Raw genomic sequence first — 17,892 nt, 5'->3', positions numbered from 1 at the left:
TGTTCCATCCCCTTTATCATTTTGGTTGCCCTTCTCTGTACCTTCTCCATCGCAACTATATATTTTTTGAGATGCGGCAACCAGAATTGTACACAGTATTCAAGGTGCGGTCTCACCATGGAGCGATACAGAGGCATTATGACATTTTCTGTTCTATTAACCATTCCCTTCCTAATAATTCCTAACATTCTATTTGCTTTTTTGACTGCTGCAGCACACTGAGCCGACGATTTTAAAGTAGTATCCACTATGATGCCTAGATCTTTTTCCTGGGTGGTAGCTCCTAACATGGAACCTAACAGCGTGTAACTACAGCAAGGGTTATTTTTCCCTATGTGCATCACCTTGCACTTGTCCACATTAAATTTCATCTGCCATTTGGATGCCCAATCTTCCAGTCTTGCAAGGTCCTCCTGTAATGTATCACAGTCTGCCTGTGATTTAACTACTCTGAATAATTTTGTATCATCCGCAAATTTGATAACCTCACTCGTCGTATTCCTTTCCAGATCATTTATATATATATTGAAAAGCACCGGTCCCAATACAGATCCCCGAGGTACTCCACTGTTTACCCTTTTCCACTGAGAATATTGACCATTTAATCCTACTCTCTGTTTCCTGTCTTTTAACCAGTTTGTAATCCACGAAAGGACATCGCCTCCTATCCCATGACTTTTTAGTTTTCGTAGAAGCCTCTCATGAGGGACTTTGTCAAACGCCTTCTGAAAATCCAAATACACCACATCTACCGGTTCACCTTTATCCACATGTTTATTAACCCCTTCAAAAAAATGAAGCAGATTTGTTAGGCAAGACTTCCCTTGGGTAAATCCATGTTGACTGTGTCCCATTAAATCATGTCTTTCTATATGCTCTACAATTTTGATCTTGAGAATAGTTTCCACTATTTTTCCCGGCACTGAAGTCAGGCTCACTGGTCTATAATTACCCGGATCGCCCCTGGAGCCTTTTTTAAATATTGGGGTTACATTGGCCACCCTCCAGTCTTCAGGTACAATGAGAGAGTAGCAGTTCTTGCTTCCTGGAATTACTGACTTGAAGATGGCCAATAGAACTATAAAAAAAGGACAAAGACAAACCATGTTCTGGAGATTACAAAATGGCAGATGTACAGGGTGAGACTGCTCTCGATTTGGACTGCAGTGAAGCCCTGATGCACAAAGTGAAATTCTGTGGTTTCTGCGCTAAAATCCAATTTTGAAAAAAATTTCATGAGCCATTTGGGACCTTAAAATGCTACTATTTTTAACATTAGTAAGTAAGCTGAAATACTGCATTTTGACTGGAGACTATGAGATGCAGGGCCTCAATGCACAGATTCAATCGTTAGAAAAACAAGCCTTGGAAATGGATGTTAAACTGGATGACTTTGAGAATAGGACAAGGCGAAAATTTGCGCCTTGTTGGTTTTAATGAATCTGTAACTGCCTAGAAGTGTGCCACTGATGCTGCTGCTATGGCCCTCACTGAATGCGCTTTCACTCGTCCCTCTAGCGCAGAGCTTTCCAAAGTGTGTGTCGCGACACTTTGGTGTGTCGCCTGAGGTGTGCCGGTGTGTCGCGCAAGCCCGGTGCACGTGACACACCGGCAAGTGGGAGCCAATGTGGCCGCCGGTGGAGCTCATCCTACTGGCGGCTGAGCAGTGAAGAATCGTTGTGCTGTGTGCCGCAGACACACAGCCGGAAGATCGGTAAGGCCGTGGTGAGTTCACGTCACCACGGCCCCTAAGAAAAAGGGCACGTCTAAATGTGCAGGTGCTCCGCCTCCTTCCTGCCCACGTGGCCCCGGAAGAAAAATGTTGCCGGAGCCGCACGGGCAGGAAGGAGATGAAGCAGCCGCGTGCAGAAGAGGAGCCGCGTTGTTGCAGCGGGCGAGAAGAGGCCCGGTAGCAGGGCCCCCACCGCGGATCGGATCGGCCCGAGAAGATCAGAGTCGCTGCGATTGGCCCGAGAAGATCAGGGCCGCTGCAGAGCCGATCCTGCAGCGACCCGTGAAGAGGCGGCCCAGAGGTAAGAGAGAGGCTGAGGGCCCGTAGAGTGCGTGTATGAGCTGAGTTGAGAGATTGGGTGTGTGTATTAGCTGAGTTGAGAGTTTGGGTGCCTGTATGAGCTGAATTGAGAGATTGTGTGCGTGTATGAGATGAGTTGAGAGATTGGGTGCCTGTGTGAGTTTAGAGATTGGGTGTGGGAGTGAGGATCTCAATGTTTGCAGAGACAGCTTGTGAGAGCCTGTGTGTGTGTGAGAGAGAGACAGCATGTGACAGTGGGAGCCTGTGCATGAGCAAGACAGCATGTGGGAGTGAGAGAGAGCCTGGGTGTGTGAGAGTCAGACAGCATGTGCAAGAGAGAGACTGTGTATGAATGATTGTATGAGAGAGAGAGAAAGAAAGCATGTGAGAATGAGAACCTGACTGTATGTTTGAGGGAAGAAGATAGATGGAGAGAAAAGAAATAGAAAAAAAGACAATATGAAATGAATTGGCAAAAAAAATAAGAAAGGGGAGGTGGAACAAAAAAGCCTGGGACCAACCAATTAGAAAACTAAGATCAGACAGCAAAGGTAAAAAAAAAAAGAAATACATTTCTTTTTACTGATTGGCACATGTAATCTTTGTTAATGTCAAGAGTAGCACTTTCTCTATGCGGATCTCACAATGTGCGAGATCAACATGGAGGAACTGGAAACCCACGGGGCCTGCACAGAGGAGGCAGCAGAATGGGCTTCAGTGCCAATAGCAGCAATCAGCGCCTCCCCAATAGCCATGCGGCATCAGTGGCAGCAGAGGAATGAGAGAGGCTCCGAGGTTGCTGGCAAAAGAAAGAGAGGGGGTCTGCCTTTAGTGTGTGCATGTGTATGAATGGGTGCCTGCCTGGGGGTGTATGTGTGTGAATGGATGGGTGCCTGCCTGGGGGATGGTGAGGGAGTGGTGTGAAAATGAATGGGAGCCTGCCTGGGGGTCAGTTTTAGTGTGTGAGAATGACTGGGAGCTTGCCTGGGTGTGTGTGTTTGTGTGAGAATGATTGGCAACTTGCCTGGGTGTGTGTGTTTGTGTGTATGTGAGGGAGCCAGAGAGAGTGTGTATGAGAAAATCCAGGGGAGTAAGAGGGTGTGTGTGGAGGGGGAGAGAGTGTCTTAGAGCCTGAGTCTGTGAGAGCGAGAGGTTATGGTGGGTATAAGAGCATGAATGTGTAAGTATGTGACAGTGTATGTGTGAGAGAGAATGGACATGTGAGTCTGTGTGAGAGAGGATAACCTCTGGGAAATTGTAAAAAATGTATATGATTTTAATTAATAGAAATTCTATTTTCAGTAGTTTTAAAATATTCTTTTATTAGTATGGTTTTACTATTATAACTGATGCTTTATGTTTCTTGATTTTGTTTGTTTTATGAGGAATGGTGTTTCTGTTTTTCCATTGTTAATACACAGAATCTGGCTTCTTGGAGTTTCCATTTCAGTTTTTGTCTAATTTGTGCTCCTTTATTTTGTATTCTGTATTTGGTGAGGGTCTGTCTCTGCTCTGTGTGTGTGACCATGATGAGAGATTCTGCTAGCATAGGGATCTATAGCAATTGTGTTTGTTTTGTTTCCTCAGTAGGTGGTGTATTGGTATTCTAGGACCCAGTGTAATATTTACCCATGCTTATTCACAGGTAGGGTTATTGTTGTTTGAGTCCTTGGTGTTATTAATGTTATGTTACGATGGGATTGCAGTATAGATTTTGAGTGTCTTTTTTGCGAGGTTTTGTGTTAGTTCACAATGTGCCTGGCAGTGGAAGGTGTTTGTGCTGCTGTTACTGTGAGGTGACACCAGAATTTGAAAATATCTTAGTATGATGAGCTGTAAGAGAAACATCCAAGCTCCATTGTTTGGGGGAATTTCAGTGGATGCACAGAGTTAGAGAACTGAAGATTTGTATTGACATTCTGTTCCTTCCTATATATTCCTGACTTACTCTCATAGCCTCATTCAACTAATTCTATATGGCTATCAAATAATTATATAGTGTTAAACTGGCCAGCTTTTTAAAATTATGCAGAAGACCCTTTGGACTTTTTTATTAACACCAAATATTCAAAAGCTGTGTTCATCCCATCAAGCTCATATATCTCATTAAAGAGGTAAATTGAATAACACAATAACTTTGTTTTATTATTGTTACTCATAAATTATAACAACAACATTAATCTTGGAATATTATATATTTTTAATATAAGCGAAAGGTTTTCACAAGATATGTTGTGTCGTGAAACATTTTATTATGTATATATTTAAGGAAACATACATAAATTGTCAAAATACATTTCGTTCATTTAACCTTTAACCTCCGGTTTGCTTGTAGACTAATTACGGTGTCCTAAAATTATGTTTGTCTAAAAAGTGTGTCACCAACATGAAAAGTTTGGAAAGCTCTGCTCTAGCGGAAGGCCTGCTTGCTGGTAGCAGAAAGCAATACAGTCCGCCAACCAGTTAGAGAGGGTCTGTTTGCCCACCGCAACTCCTAGTCTATTCCTATCGAAGGACACAGAGTTGGGTAGACTGCGGTGCATTCTAGATAAAAGGCGAGAGCACACTTGCAGTCCAAGGTATGCAGAGCCCACTCTCACCTGGGTGTGAGTGTGGCTTCGGGGAAAAAGGTGGGCAAAACATCGGACTGGTTTAGGTGGAAGTCAGTCACTACCTTAGGCAGGATCTTGGGGTGAGTGCGCAGTACCACCCTGTTGTGGAAGAACCTTGTGTAAGGCAGATAGGTTACCAGGGCCTGGAGCTCACGGACTGTGAGAAGTAACCGCCACGAGGAAGAGGACTTCCCAAGTGAGGTGCTTGAACTCGCAGGAGTGCAGGGGGTCAAATGGAGGCCGCATAAGCCATTTTAACACCATGTTGAGGTCCCAGGACACAACAGGAGAATGTAGCAGAGACTTTAGCTGTAGTAAGCCTCTCATGAAGCGTCCGACTAAGGGCTGCACTGAGACCTGGGTGTCGCCCACTCCTCGGTGGTATGCGCCAATGGCACTCAGATGTACCCTAATCGAGCTGGTCTGTAGACCAGATTCCGAAAGGCACCAGAGGTAGTCCAAAAGCCGCGGCGTGGGGCAAGAGAAGGGGGTCAAGGAATTCTTGCATGCACCATGAGGAGAACTTCTTCCACTTTGCCAGATATGGCTTTCGCGAAGCTACTAGGACCTGCGAGACATTGGCAGAAAGGTTGAGAGACTGGAGAATCAAGCTTTCAATATCCATGTGGTCAGGAACAGGGACCGGAGGTTCAGGTAGCGAAGCCTGCCCTGATCCTGCGTGATGAGGTTGGGCGAGGTGCCCAGGCAAATGGGTTCCTGGACAGAGAGGTCACGGATAGGGAACGAGACCTGATGCGGCCAATGCGGGGCTATGAGGATCATGGAGCCTCAGTCCTGCTGTAGCTTCACAAAAGTCTTGGTTTTTAGTGAAATCGGAGGGTAGGCGCATAGCAGGCCCACACTCCAGGAGTGGGCGAAGGCATTCATGGCTGGTTTCCTGTGGTCCCCCTGTAAGGAGCAGAAATCAGTCCACCTTGTGGTTCTGTGGGGACGCAAAGAGATCGACGTCCAGCTGATCCCAAAGGTGGAATATCCTGATCACTACAGAGGGGTTCAGAGACCACTCGTGGGGCTGGAATGTCTGGCTGAGGCGCTCCGCCACTATATTCTGAGGTGGCTCGCAGGAGCATGGAACGCGAAAGAGCCCAGGCCCAAATCTTCACTGCCTCTTGGTACAGCAAGTAAGAACCTGTGCCCCCCCTGCTGGTTCAGGTACCTTATTGTCCCATCTGGAGCAGGATGACTTTGTTGGACAGGCAGTCCTGAAATGTGTAGAGGGTGTAAGTTGATCTGGCAGGCCGCCTCAGCTCTCAACCACATCCCTTGTGAGTGCAGGTCATGGGTGCCCCAGCCTAAGTTGGAGGCATCAGTGGTCAAAGTTATTTGAGCAGCTGGGGGCTGAAAAAGGAAGCCCTTTTTTCAAGTTGGACTTCTGCATCCACCAGGCGAGGGAGAGCCAGAGTGGAATGGTTATGTGGACCTGTACTGACAGTTTCTGAGAGGCGTGGTGCCACTGGGAACGTAGGGTCCACTGGGTGACTGGACTAGGTATGTGGTGCCTGCTTTTCAGTTGACTGGTGCTACCAAACCAGGGTGCTCCCAATTCCTCTTTAGAAGATCCAAGAGAACCATCATGGATAGGGATAGATGTGATTTCTTTAGGAGCATCCAGAAATTGTAGAAGTTCCATCATCTGGTGTCTAGCATCCTGTTCTGTCTGAAGTTGGAATAGAACCAATTCAGACATTTCCTTCACAAAATTAAATGAAGAACAAGTCCTCTGGAGGAGAAAGCTTCCTGCTTTCGGTAGGAGAGGGTGGTGATGGCAAGTCATCGGTATCCTGGGACGAGTCATCGGTCCATGGATCATAGGGTTCATCACCGGCCCCCTAGGATCATCAGAGGGACGGAATGTAGGCACCCGTGAAGGTCCTGGTTTAGGCACCGAAGGCATCGAGGGAATCACCGGAGGCACCGATGGACAGATCGGCGGCACAGATGGCAGAAAAGACGCTATCAGTGACATCGATGGCTGAGGCATCGGTAGGACTCCCGATACAGGAAGGAATAACGGTGTTTCTCCTTCTGTCGATGAGGGAGGAATTGGGGAGTAGGGCACTGGGGCCATCGGTGCCCCTGGATCCATCGGAGGAAAAGCAGCAAGCAGCGCTTCCATCCTTGTTAATAGTGGTGCCAGTGCTCCAGGAACTGAATCGGTGACTGTTCAGGAATCGGCACCGGTATCAGAGGAATCTTGAAGCTTTGCATCGCTCTGCCAATAGCCTCTTGAATCATGAGATCCAATTCCTCACGGAAACCTGGAGCGTGAAGCCCCGATGCCAGAGGGACCACCATTGAAGGTGAAATCGCAGCTCCCAGCACTTGTCCAAGTGGGGGTTGCCTCGGTGACCCGGACTCAGAGAGGGACGGTGCCTTCTCTGGACGGGCTTTCTTCCGCGGTGGCTCAGACAATGGCGATGTCGAGGGCTTGCCTGCGTCGATGGTCTGAGGTTTTCGGTGTCTATGTCAATGTTTTCCTCAATGATCTCCTCTGTCTTTTTCCTGAGGAGGAACGGAGGGGGTCGACAGCCGTGGAGTCGTCGATGCTGGTTGGACACCGGTCGGTGCACGATACTCGCGCGACGTAGACTGTGTCGGCTCGGACGATGTCAAGGCTATGGACTGAGTCGGGGTTTATGACAGAGTTCCATTTTCTCCATTCTAGCCTTGTGACCTTTTGGTGTCATTAGGGCACATTTGGTGCAATTAAGGACATCATGCTCCCGCTCTAAGCACATTACACAGACCATGTGAGGGTCTGTAATGGACATTGTGCGAGTGCAGTCGGGGCACCGACGGAACCCCGATGCCATGGCCTCTCAAAAATTTAGCCGCGGTGCGGTCGACGGCCAGTAGGCTGCGAGGGCAGAACTTGACGGGAATCGATCGGAACCGTGTAAAAAACTTACCGGACCACCGTGGATGTGAAAAATCAATAGGGGGACCCCTGTGGGGTATCAATTTATGAAGAATAGTGAAGAGGTTCCGTGAGGAAAATTCCTGTCAGGAATCTCTTTACAGCTCCTTAACCCACGTGGCTACTGCTGCGCAGAAAAAAGAAGGGGAACTCCTGCTGGTTGCAGGGTTAGTGCCATCCTGGGCATGTCCAGTATGTGCCAGTCAAAGTTCTAGAAACTTTGACAAAAGTGTTCCGTGATTGGGCTCCATCCTGTGATGTCACCCTTATGTGAGGACTACCATCCTGCTTGTCCTGTGAGAATACTATTTAATTAATTCTGGCTTGATATAATTTATCTAGATGAATGAAACCATAATAGTATAATAGCTACATCTAAATTTGCATGTCCAAGAGTAAAAGAATAAAAAACATCTTGCTAATGCATCCACAGGTTTACTAAAAAAATTACCGTGCCAACATAATATAATAAAAGCAATAAAACTTGATATACCATAGTAGAACTATTACAGAAAGGGATAGCAATTAAATTCTTAGTTTTAGTAATACTGTACTGTTCCAGAAAAGTTGATTTATATAAATGTTTTCTGAAAACAGCAAAAATACAATACATAATATTTTAAAAGATACACACTGGGTGAGATCACAGATCCTTCTAATTTGGGTAGCTGTTTAAAAAAAAAAAAAAAAAAAAGGGGGGGAACTAGACTGGAGTTGGTGAAAACCAAGAATAATTCTGTGTGCTGATTTATTTCTGAAATAAGACAGGATGCCAGTTACAAAGTGAAAAATAATCTATATGCAAGTATTAACATGCTGATCAGAGAACAGCAACAAAGGGCAAAATGAAATTCTTTATTTTTATATAGTTTTATGTATATATACATTTTGTCAATGTTACTCTTTATATAATTAACTTGTTTAAGGTAATAGTTGTGATTGCTTTTAGCAAAGTACCATTACTATCATGAACTGTGCGATGAAAGCCTGGAAATATGTTGATAAAATTAGAAAAAAGAATAATCAATATAGAAACTCATAATACATTAAATCAATATCTTTTGAAGTTCTTTTTATGATATTTTAATTGTAATCCACTTTATGGTTCATTCTAAATTAAAGGCAGAAAAATGAAATTTAAATAAGACTTACTGCTACTCCGAAAAGCTTCATATTGTGACTTCAGATTCTGCAAATAAGTTTCAAAATCTTCTTCTGCCACAGTACTGCAAAAATTGGAGCACAACTTTAAGCACATAACACATAAAGAACAGGAACCTATTTAGCTTGAAATGGGGGAAGCACACATTCCCGCACTATTTAATGGATGAATCTCAACCATATATTTGATCCCAAACCTCTAAATCTGATCATAGAACTTTCATTTTTGCATAGCTAGAAAGGGCAGTCAATTCAATTTAATATGTAGCTTACCCTCCACCCAGCACTGCTGCTAGCTGATGCTGTTGAACATCTAAAAAAAACTTCTCAATCCAGCTGGCTCTGAAAAGTGATTGGTCAGGTTCCAAATTTAAAAAATGAATTCAGGTCTCTTTAGGTAGTTCTACTGCTGGAGCACAAAGTTAAAACACCAATTTGAAGTATTTTGAAGTACAGAGATTTCTTGAACACAAAGCTTAGGCTACAACAAAGACTGCAGATGTTTACTTTTAACAGGGGTTTTCCGTAGACGACAAGATAAATCTAACTCTCAAGTAGGAAGACCTTATCCGATGGCACTGACAGAGAGCTTGTTTAAAGCTCAGAAAAACCAAGGTGTCTCTAAGCATGTGCAAGACTTCTTATGCAGCACCTATTACAGAGCTTTGGAGTAGACTCCTCAAAAAGGTGTGTGTGTGTGTGTGGGGGGGGGGGGTACCTGTGTGATTTATTCTGCTGACTATTGAGAATTCCTGTTACAGGTAAGCAACTTTGCTTGCTCCACTGACAAACAGGATGAATCAGCCACACAAGTGGAGAATCCTAGGCTGAAGGTTGTCCTACTTTTGTTTAGGTTTTACAGAGCAACCCGGAATAGAGATATTGTTGGAGGAGTTGACTAATTGAAAAGGACTTGTAAAACTGCTTATTCAAATGTATTATCTCTGCAAGACACTGTCCAGACAGTAGTGAGATTAAAAGTTATGAACATAGGACCATGATGCAGTTCTATATGTTTCTTCAATGGTTACTGTGCACAGATGGGTAATTGATGTTGCCATGGTTATGACTTGATGAGCTTTTATTGCATTAATTGTGAACCTATAAAATGTCTCACAGAACAACTCAGGTGAGCAGTCCAATGGTGGTATACCTTTGGAAGTGCACCAGGTAGAGTATCGTTTCCATTTATAGCTATAATTTTTTCCTTGTTGAGAGTTTCCTGGATTCTAACAAGATGAATTGTGCCGAAGTGGAAACTCCCTGTTCTGTTAAAAGGAGCCTCTCAATCTCCAAGCTGTCAAGTGGAGAGATGAGTGAGGTGGGTGTAGAAGCGTCCCTTGATCTTGGCAGAGAAGATCTTGGCGGTTCGGTAACCGAATTGGATCCGTGATGGATAGTCGGAGAAGGAAACTGTACCATGGTTGTCTAAGGCCAGGCCAGGGCGATGAGTATTAGTTGAGCTTTGTCTGCTATGCATTTTTGAATTGTCCTTGTTATGAGTGGTATGGGAGGAAAGGCGTACAGGAGGCCTGTCGTCCACGGGATGAGGAAGGCATCTTGAGCGATCCTGAATTGGCTTGGTCTTATCGAGCAGAATTTGGGAACTTGAGCATTGATCTCCGTTGCAAAGACATCTATCGAAGGTGTCCCTCACTGCATGAATACGTCTTGGGCTACTTCTGCATTGAGTGCCCATTCGTGAGGATGAAAGATGCGGCTTAGCCTGTCCGCTCTTGAATTTGCCACGCCTGGTAGGTAAGTTGCTTGCAGATGTATGCAATTCCGGTGAGCGTATTCGAAGATTGTCAGGGTCTCCTTGCAAAGGGACCATGAACCGGACCCTCCTTGCTTGTTGATGTAAAACATCGCCACTTGATTGTCCGTGTATATCATGACCCTGCAGCCTTTCAGGTGGTCTTGAAACACTTGTAATGCATTTCGAATCGCTCTGAGTTCCAATAAATTTATCTGCAGGTTTTGTTCTGAGATTGTCCATAACCCTTGTGTTTCGTAAATCTTGAGATGTGCACCCCAGCCCTTGCGAGACGCATCTGTGGTTAATACTGTTTTGTGAGGAGGGGAACTGAACAATGCTCCCTTGGATAGGGTGGCGTCTAGGAGCCACCATGTTATGTCCTTTCTCAACTCGGAGGTCAGCAATAACTTCTGTGTCAACGGTTGTGAGTGTTGCTTCCATTGACGTTTTAGTCCCCATTGCAGGTGTCTCATGTGTAGCCTGTTTGGAACCGTGAAAATAGCCACCACCATGTGGCCTAGGACTACTAAAATTTGTCTCGCCGAAGGTCTCCGAGTATGGTTCAAGGCATGTAGAAGGGAAGGGAATTGTGATATTCTGTCGTTTGGTAGGTATGCCCTCTTGCAAGTGGTGTCCAGGCATGCTCCTATGAACTGTAACTGTTGTGTCTGTTGTAGGTGATGTCCGGGGGTCGAGGCTATTATTAGCCAATCGTCCAGATATGTTTGTATATTAATATTTTATAACTGATTTTTTAAGTTGTGTATGTCTTTTTATTTTTCTGTATTTGATGTTATTTTACTATAGTCCCTGAGGCAGCCACTAGATGTGTGGCGAAACTCGGCTGAGTCGGGCTTTTTATAAAAACACGTCTCCACTACAATAAATACGTTCAAAGACATCTGGCATCTATTCTTCTGTTTCCTCCAGGGTTTGAAAGGAGCCTTCATCAGAGTGGACAAAATAACGTTGAGGTCTCAGGATACCGCAGGGGGCTTCAGGCAAGGTCTCAGCTGGAGCAGATCCCGCATGTCCATTAAAGGCTTTACCGAAATGGGTGCACCATCCACCTCCTGGTAGTAGGCCCCGATAGCACTAAAGTGAACCCTGACAGAGGTGGTCTTCAGGCCAACATCTGAGAGCTGCAGGAGGTATTCTAACAGCTTGGAGATAGAACAAGAAAATGGATTCAACCCGTTTCTCCCACACCAAGCAGAAAACCTCTTCCACTTCAGGCTATAAGACTTCTAGTGGAGGGTTTTTGGGACTCCAGCAAGACCTGAGACATGCCTTCTGAGAGATTCAGGGGCTGAAAGTTACCCTTTCAACACCCAAGCTGTGAGGGACAAGGCCTGGAGGTTGGGTTGGCACAGCCTGCCCCAATCCTGCTTTAAGTCCAGGGATATTCCCAGATGGCTCAGATCCTTCAAGGAGAGATCTTGCAGGAGAGGAAAACAGATTTGCTGAGGTCAATAGGGTGCAATGAGGATCATGGTTCCCTTGTCCTGCTGGAGTTTCAGGAGGGTCTTCAACACCAAGGGAAGTGGAGGATACGCATACAAGAGAACCCTGCCCCAGTGACATGCAAAAGTGTCCAATGCCGGTCTGCTGTTCACCCCAGAAAGAGAGCAGAACCGTTCCACTTTCTTGTTGGGAAAAGCAACAAGGTCTACGTCTGAGGTCCCCCCAAAGACGGAAGATCTGGTCCGCTACTTCCTGCTTCAGAGACCAATTGTGTGGGTAGAAAGACTGATTCAGGTTGTCTGCCAACATGTCCTCCTGTCCTGGAAGGTAAACGGCTCGGAGAAAGATTCCCTGGGAGAAGGTCTATGACTATATCTGGACTTCCTCCTGACAATGCCACCTGATTGTTGGTGTGGATGAGGCCCACCTTGTTGACCAGATGATCCCAAAACGCCCAAAGAGAGAACCTCATCGCCTGTTCCAGGAAGTTGATCTGACAGTGTGCTTCCTGTGGCAACCAAAGACCCTGGGTGCAAAGATCTCCCACTTGGGCTCCCCAGCCCTGGTGGGAAGCATCTGTTGAGTACAACCTGAGCAGGGGAAGACTGAAATGGAACCCCCACCTCCAAGTTGGACGGAGTCATCCACCACGAGAGGGAGGCCTGAAGGGGTGGAGTGACTTGAATGCGTACCCGAAGACCCTGAGTGACCTGGTGCCACTGAGATCGCAGGGTCCACTGTGCTCTGTATATGTGCAGGCAAGCAAAGGGAGTGACATGGATTGTTGCAGACATATGCCCCAAGAGGCACAACATACTGTGTGTCGTGACATGGGGGCTCTGAGAGATTGTTCCCGCAAGTAAAGCTAAGGCAAGTGCTCGATCCTGGGGCAAGAATGCCGGAGCCTGAGATGTTGAACCTGGCCCCAATGAAGTCCAGCTGTGGTGCAGGGACAAACTGCGACTTCAGGTAGTTGATCAGAAACCCCAAGGTCTCCAAGACGTGAATGATGGCTTTGGCAGACTACAGAGCCCCTGCCTAGAGGAGCTCTTGATGAGCCAGTCGTCCAAGGCAGGGAAAGACCTGCATTCGCATCCGCCTCAGGTAGGCCTCCACTACTGCCAGGCACTTGGTGAAGACATAGGAAGTGGATGCAAAACGAAAGGGTAGCACCCGGTATTGAAAATGCATCCCGGCCACCACAAACCTGAGGTACTTTCTGTGGATATGGGAAATTTCTATGTGGGTGTATAAGTCTCTTAAATCGAAGAAGCAAAGCCAATCTCGCCGTCGCAGGAGAGGAATAAGGGCACCCAGTGAGACCATCTTGAACGTTTCCCACTTGAGGAATTTGTTCAAAGCTCTCAAGTCCAGGATCGGGCGAAGGCCCCCTGTTCTTTTTGGGATGGGGAAATACCAGGAGTAGAAGCCGCTTTCCCACTGACTGGATGGAATGGGTTCGACCGCCCTGGCCAATAAGAGGGCGGAAAGCTCCTTGAGTAGTATTTCCTGATCCACAGAGGACTCCCAAGAGGGGCATGGGTGAGAGTCCTGAGGAAACTCTTGGAAATGCAACCAGTACCCTCGCTGGACGATGGAAAGGACTCATCGGTCGGTGGTGACTGTCGGTCTGTGAAAGTCTGCAGTCGTCCCCCAACTGGAGGGTCCGCCGTTGCAGGCACATGTGCATGGCTTATGCTCCCTCGCCACCAGTCAAAACCCTGTGGCAGGGCTAGGCTGAGGTGCTGGCCGAGGCCTAGGGGTGCGTGCCTGCCTAGGGCAAGACCAGGCCTTTGAGACCGAACCCTACTGGCGAGAGGGTAGTACTTCCTTATCCTGTAAAAATGGCACAAAGGTCCCTGCTTGGAAGCTGTTTTGCCCGAGAACTGTGGGTTGGAAGTGTTAGCTGAAACTTGTTGCAGGGTTTCATGATGATCTTTCAACTGGGCTACCGCCTACTTAATCTTATCACCAAAGAGATTCTCTCCAGTGCAAGGCAAGTCCACGATATGGTCCTGGCCCCCTGGCCGGAGGCCCATACGACAGGCACAATGCCAACTGCAGCTACTCTGGCTGCTGTCTCAAAGATGCCACATGCAGACCGCACACTTTATGCTCGTCACATTCAAAACCCTGCTGCACAGTCTTCAGGAAATCCTCCTGCAGCTGTTGCGGAAGGCGTTCCACCAGGTTCTGAACCTTCTTCCAGAGGTTTCTGGAGTGCTTGCTTATATATAGCTGGTAGCAGGCTATGTGAGCCACCAACATGGAGCTCTGAAAAGCCTTACACCCAGGGCATCTAGGGCCCTGAGCTCACGTCCTGGAGGAGCCGAGCCATGGGTGAGAGTCCTTAGCCATTTTTAGGGCGGATTCCATCACCAGACTGGTAAGGAAGCTGACGCAACTCAAAATCAGTGGTGGGCTGAACCAGATATACAGCAGTTTTCCGGTTAACCGGAGGAACTGAAATAGGGTGTTTCTAGAGGCGGAGAAACAGTTCCTTGAAAAGGTCATGGTCTGGGACTGCTACCACTTCCTTGGGAGCATCCATGAATTGAAGGACCTCCAACATCTTGTGCCTGGAGTCTTCTTCCACCAGGAGCTAGAAGGGTACCGAATCTGCCATGGCCCAGACAAAACCTGCAAAAGTCAGGTCCTCTGTAGGAGAGCAGTGCCTCTCCTTCAATGGGGATGGCCCAGAAGGAATATCCTCTGATTCTGCCGAGGAAGAGTCTGAAAGCTAGTCTTCCCACGGGTCAAGGGGGCATCCTCCTCACTCAGATCACCCAATGACACCGGTGGAGGAGCCCGAACGAAGCATAGCCTTGACTTGGGGCGTCGAGAGCCCTGAAGGCACCGGCAGCCCCGAGGGCATAGAGGGACCAGAGGGCGCAGACAGCACCGAGGGCACTGGAGGCTTCGCCAGAACCAGGGGCATTGATGGACCCAGCTGATCAGTGCACAGCAGGCATGGAGGGGCATGCGGAGGAATAATCATCAGCCCTCCCTCATCTGAGGAATCAGCAATGGGAATGGCTTCTGATCGTGAACGCAGTGTCCCCCAAGGCATAGACGGCTCTCGGGGCATCTGTGTGGGTTGCGTCAGTAGAGCACCAAGGAGCAAATCCAGAAGCTCCAGCAACAGTGCCAACAGTGACAGCGCAGGCTCCTGTGGTGGCTCAGAGGGGGCTGGCGGCTCGATAACTTATAGGGCTCGTTTGACTGCCAACCACACCCTGCGCGCTAACGCCTTCTCAAATGTTGCCCGTTGACCGGACAGCTTGAGGCGGTGGCACCAGTGGGGACCGTTTTGGATCCTTAGCTTTGATGGAGGTTGATGCCTCATTAATGCGGGGTCGCTTTGGGGGAGTCTCTGACTATACTTTCCCGAGCTTGGAGTCATGGGATGAAGATGACTGATGACTGTGCTTCCTCACTTTCCCACAGTGCTTGGCCCAGTCTTTCCCCGGCGCTGAACTGGACCTAGAATGGGAAGAAATAGACACGGGCTGATCCCTGGCTCCTAACTTCATTTGGGAAACCAGAAGAGGAGATGGCAGGTCAGGACCCATACCTACTGGGTCCTCCTTGCCCCTAGGAGCTGATGCCAATGTTGAGGACTCAGACTTCCTGGGCCCAAACGTCGTCTCCATCTTATCAAGGCGCGCATGGCAACCCTTGTGGATCATCTGGGCGCAAAAAGAATAGCCACGCACATCGTGCGAAGCCCCCAGGCACAGAATACAGACCCGATAGGGATCTGTGATGGACATAGTCCGGGGGTATTGGGGGCAATTTATTTTATTTATTTAACTTCTTTTACTATACCGATACTCAAGACCAGGTCTTATCGTACCGGTTTACAATGGAACAGGGGGAAACCAATTAACATCTAGGTAGAAATGAAAAGTTACATTAAAACAGGGAGCGTAAAACTTGGAAGATGGAAGATAGGGCAGAATTAAACTATAACAATAAGGAGTGATAAATATAATCAACAAAAACAATAAATTAGCAATGGCACGAGCAATGGCAGAATGGCACGAATGGCAGAACGGCAGCAATGGCAGAACGCAGAAGACACCATTGGGGAAAAAAAAAAAAGACCAATGAGCAGTTGATGGCCTGCGGCAACTGGGGAACGGCACCATCAGTAATCAACTGCAGAGAACGGGAACTTACCATGACGCATTCTAACTAAGGGCCGGAGAATGATCAAGTGACCCGGTGAGAGAAGAAAACAGAGTAAGACTAGATTTGGAAGTTTTGAAAAGAAAAGAATGAGCGCCACCTCCACGAGAAAAATGCTCCATGGAAAAAGAGAGTGAAGAGGGACCCCGTGTAGACTCGGGGATGAGTAGCATGCTGGGCATGCTCAGTGCGCATGGTCAAAGTTCTAGAAACTTTGACAGAGATTTTCCGTGCCGGACTCCATCTGATGTCGTCACCCACATGTGAAAATACGTGGCCATTCTAGCACACTTACTTCGTGTCTGCTAATTTTTGAAGAGAAACAATGCAGGTAGTTTTACCTCCGAAAATTTGCTGCAATGTACATGGACTAAGTGCCCATCTACATTGTAAACAATGAATGATATTCAAAATTGCTGCCATGTCATGTGAGTTATATTGGACATGAAATTTGATTGGCGGTACTAGCCTTCCTATTTAAATCTTGCATGCAATTTATGTCTTTGTCAGAACAACATGCAAAGGATTCAAAGCTGTTTTGTTTTGAGATATTATATACAAAAAAGGGATGAGGTGATAGAGATGCTTCCAGAAATGGAAACCATGCAAGACCTGCACTTGAACTGCTCTCTCCAATTAAGAGTCTTCTTGAAATATTCACTGAGCAGTGTCATCTGCTATGAAGATAAGCTTATGTAAAATTGCTGGGACATGCAAGTAGGAAAATAAAATTTTGACTTACCTTTTTCTGTTGTCTCCATTCTTGGCAGCTTGTGCTCTTTGCTTAATCCACTGTAACCTATGTTGCTTAAAAGAAATTAAGTCATCTATAAGCAATCTGCATACATTACAGAGCAAAAAGGACTCAAGTTTTTAATTTCCAGAACAAACAGAGCTGAATGGACACAGTAGGAAGAGACAGCATTCTTGAATAAAGCTACCTTAATCTCTTTCATCAGACAAACTAAGGTACCAATGAGTTAACATTATAAACAAAAAATGAGTTAAAAAATTATATTAACCAAATCGGTTTCAGTTTATAAAAATATATCCAGTTTAGGTTTGGTGCCGAATCTAACCAAGCTACTTTGGCTAGATCTACATCTTTCCATTATGAATTTAAATTTCTGTGACATCTCAGTCTTTTACTATGTCATTAGGAGTATTATTACTGTATGAAATTGAATGGCTATGTATAACATGTTAAAAAAAAAAGATAAAAGGGTCTTCCCTCAAATTGATAAACAACTGAGGCCTAACTCGATAAAATTGAAGTCTGTGGTGATGAGAGGTGTTTTTTGCTTAGTTTGTTTAAATTCATATCCTAACTGATAAATTAAATTTGAAGACTTGGTCACTGGAATATTACCATGAGCTTTCAAGACATCTTTTCATTTCCCTTTGCTAAAACTGGTGAAGTATTCAACTGAACATACTCAAAAGAGTTCCTTAATGTCAATACAAGGAACATCTAAAGACAAAGATGAATATTGATTGGCTAATAAAGACTATACTCTGCTAGATTATCAGTCATAAAGGCACATAGGGGTAGATTTTAAAAAATAGCGCGATTACGTACTTTTGTTCGCGCACCAGGCTATGCGAGTATCTTATAAAATCCGGGATCGGCGCGCGCAAGGCTGCCGATTTTGGGCAGCCTCCGTTCCCTCCGAGGCCGCTCCGAAATCGGAGCGGCCTCGGAGGGAACTTTCTTTCGCCCTCCCCTCACCTTCCC

The 17,892-nt window shown here is 46.3% G+C and overlaps 1 protein-coding gene across 2 annotated transcripts in view; it reads right to left on the bottom strand.

Annotated features, from left to right (window-relative positions):
• The window catches only part of AP1AR (adaptor related protein complex 1 associated regulatory protein), a 152,938-nt gene that overhangs the window by 38,983 nt on the left and 96,063 nt on the right, over positions 1-17,892 (bottom strand). For both annotated transcript variants that reach the window (XM_029596201.1, XM_029596193.1), the window contains exons 7-8: positions 16,900-16,964; positions 8,735-8,808 (exon numbers count right to left, since the gene is read on the bottom strand). In XM_029596201.1, the coding sequence (XP_029452061.1) occupies positions 8,735-8,808; positions 16,900-16,964 (139 nt within the window). The remainder of the gene's footprint in view (positions 1-8,734; positions 8,809-16,899; positions 16,965-17,892) is intronic.

The sequence above is a fragment of the Rhinatrema bivittatum genome, chromosome 1 (assembly GCF_901001135.1).
Source record: "Rhinatrema bivittatum chromosome 1, aRhiBiv1.1, whole genome shotgun sequence".
NCBI classification, from domain to species: domain Eukaryota; kingdom Metazoa; phylum Chordata; class Amphibia; order Gymnophiona; family Rhinatrematidae; genus Rhinatrema; species Rhinatrema bivittatum.
The sequence above is the reverse complement of the archived record's forward strand: the minus strand, read 5'-3'. Positions and strand labels throughout refer to the sequence as shown.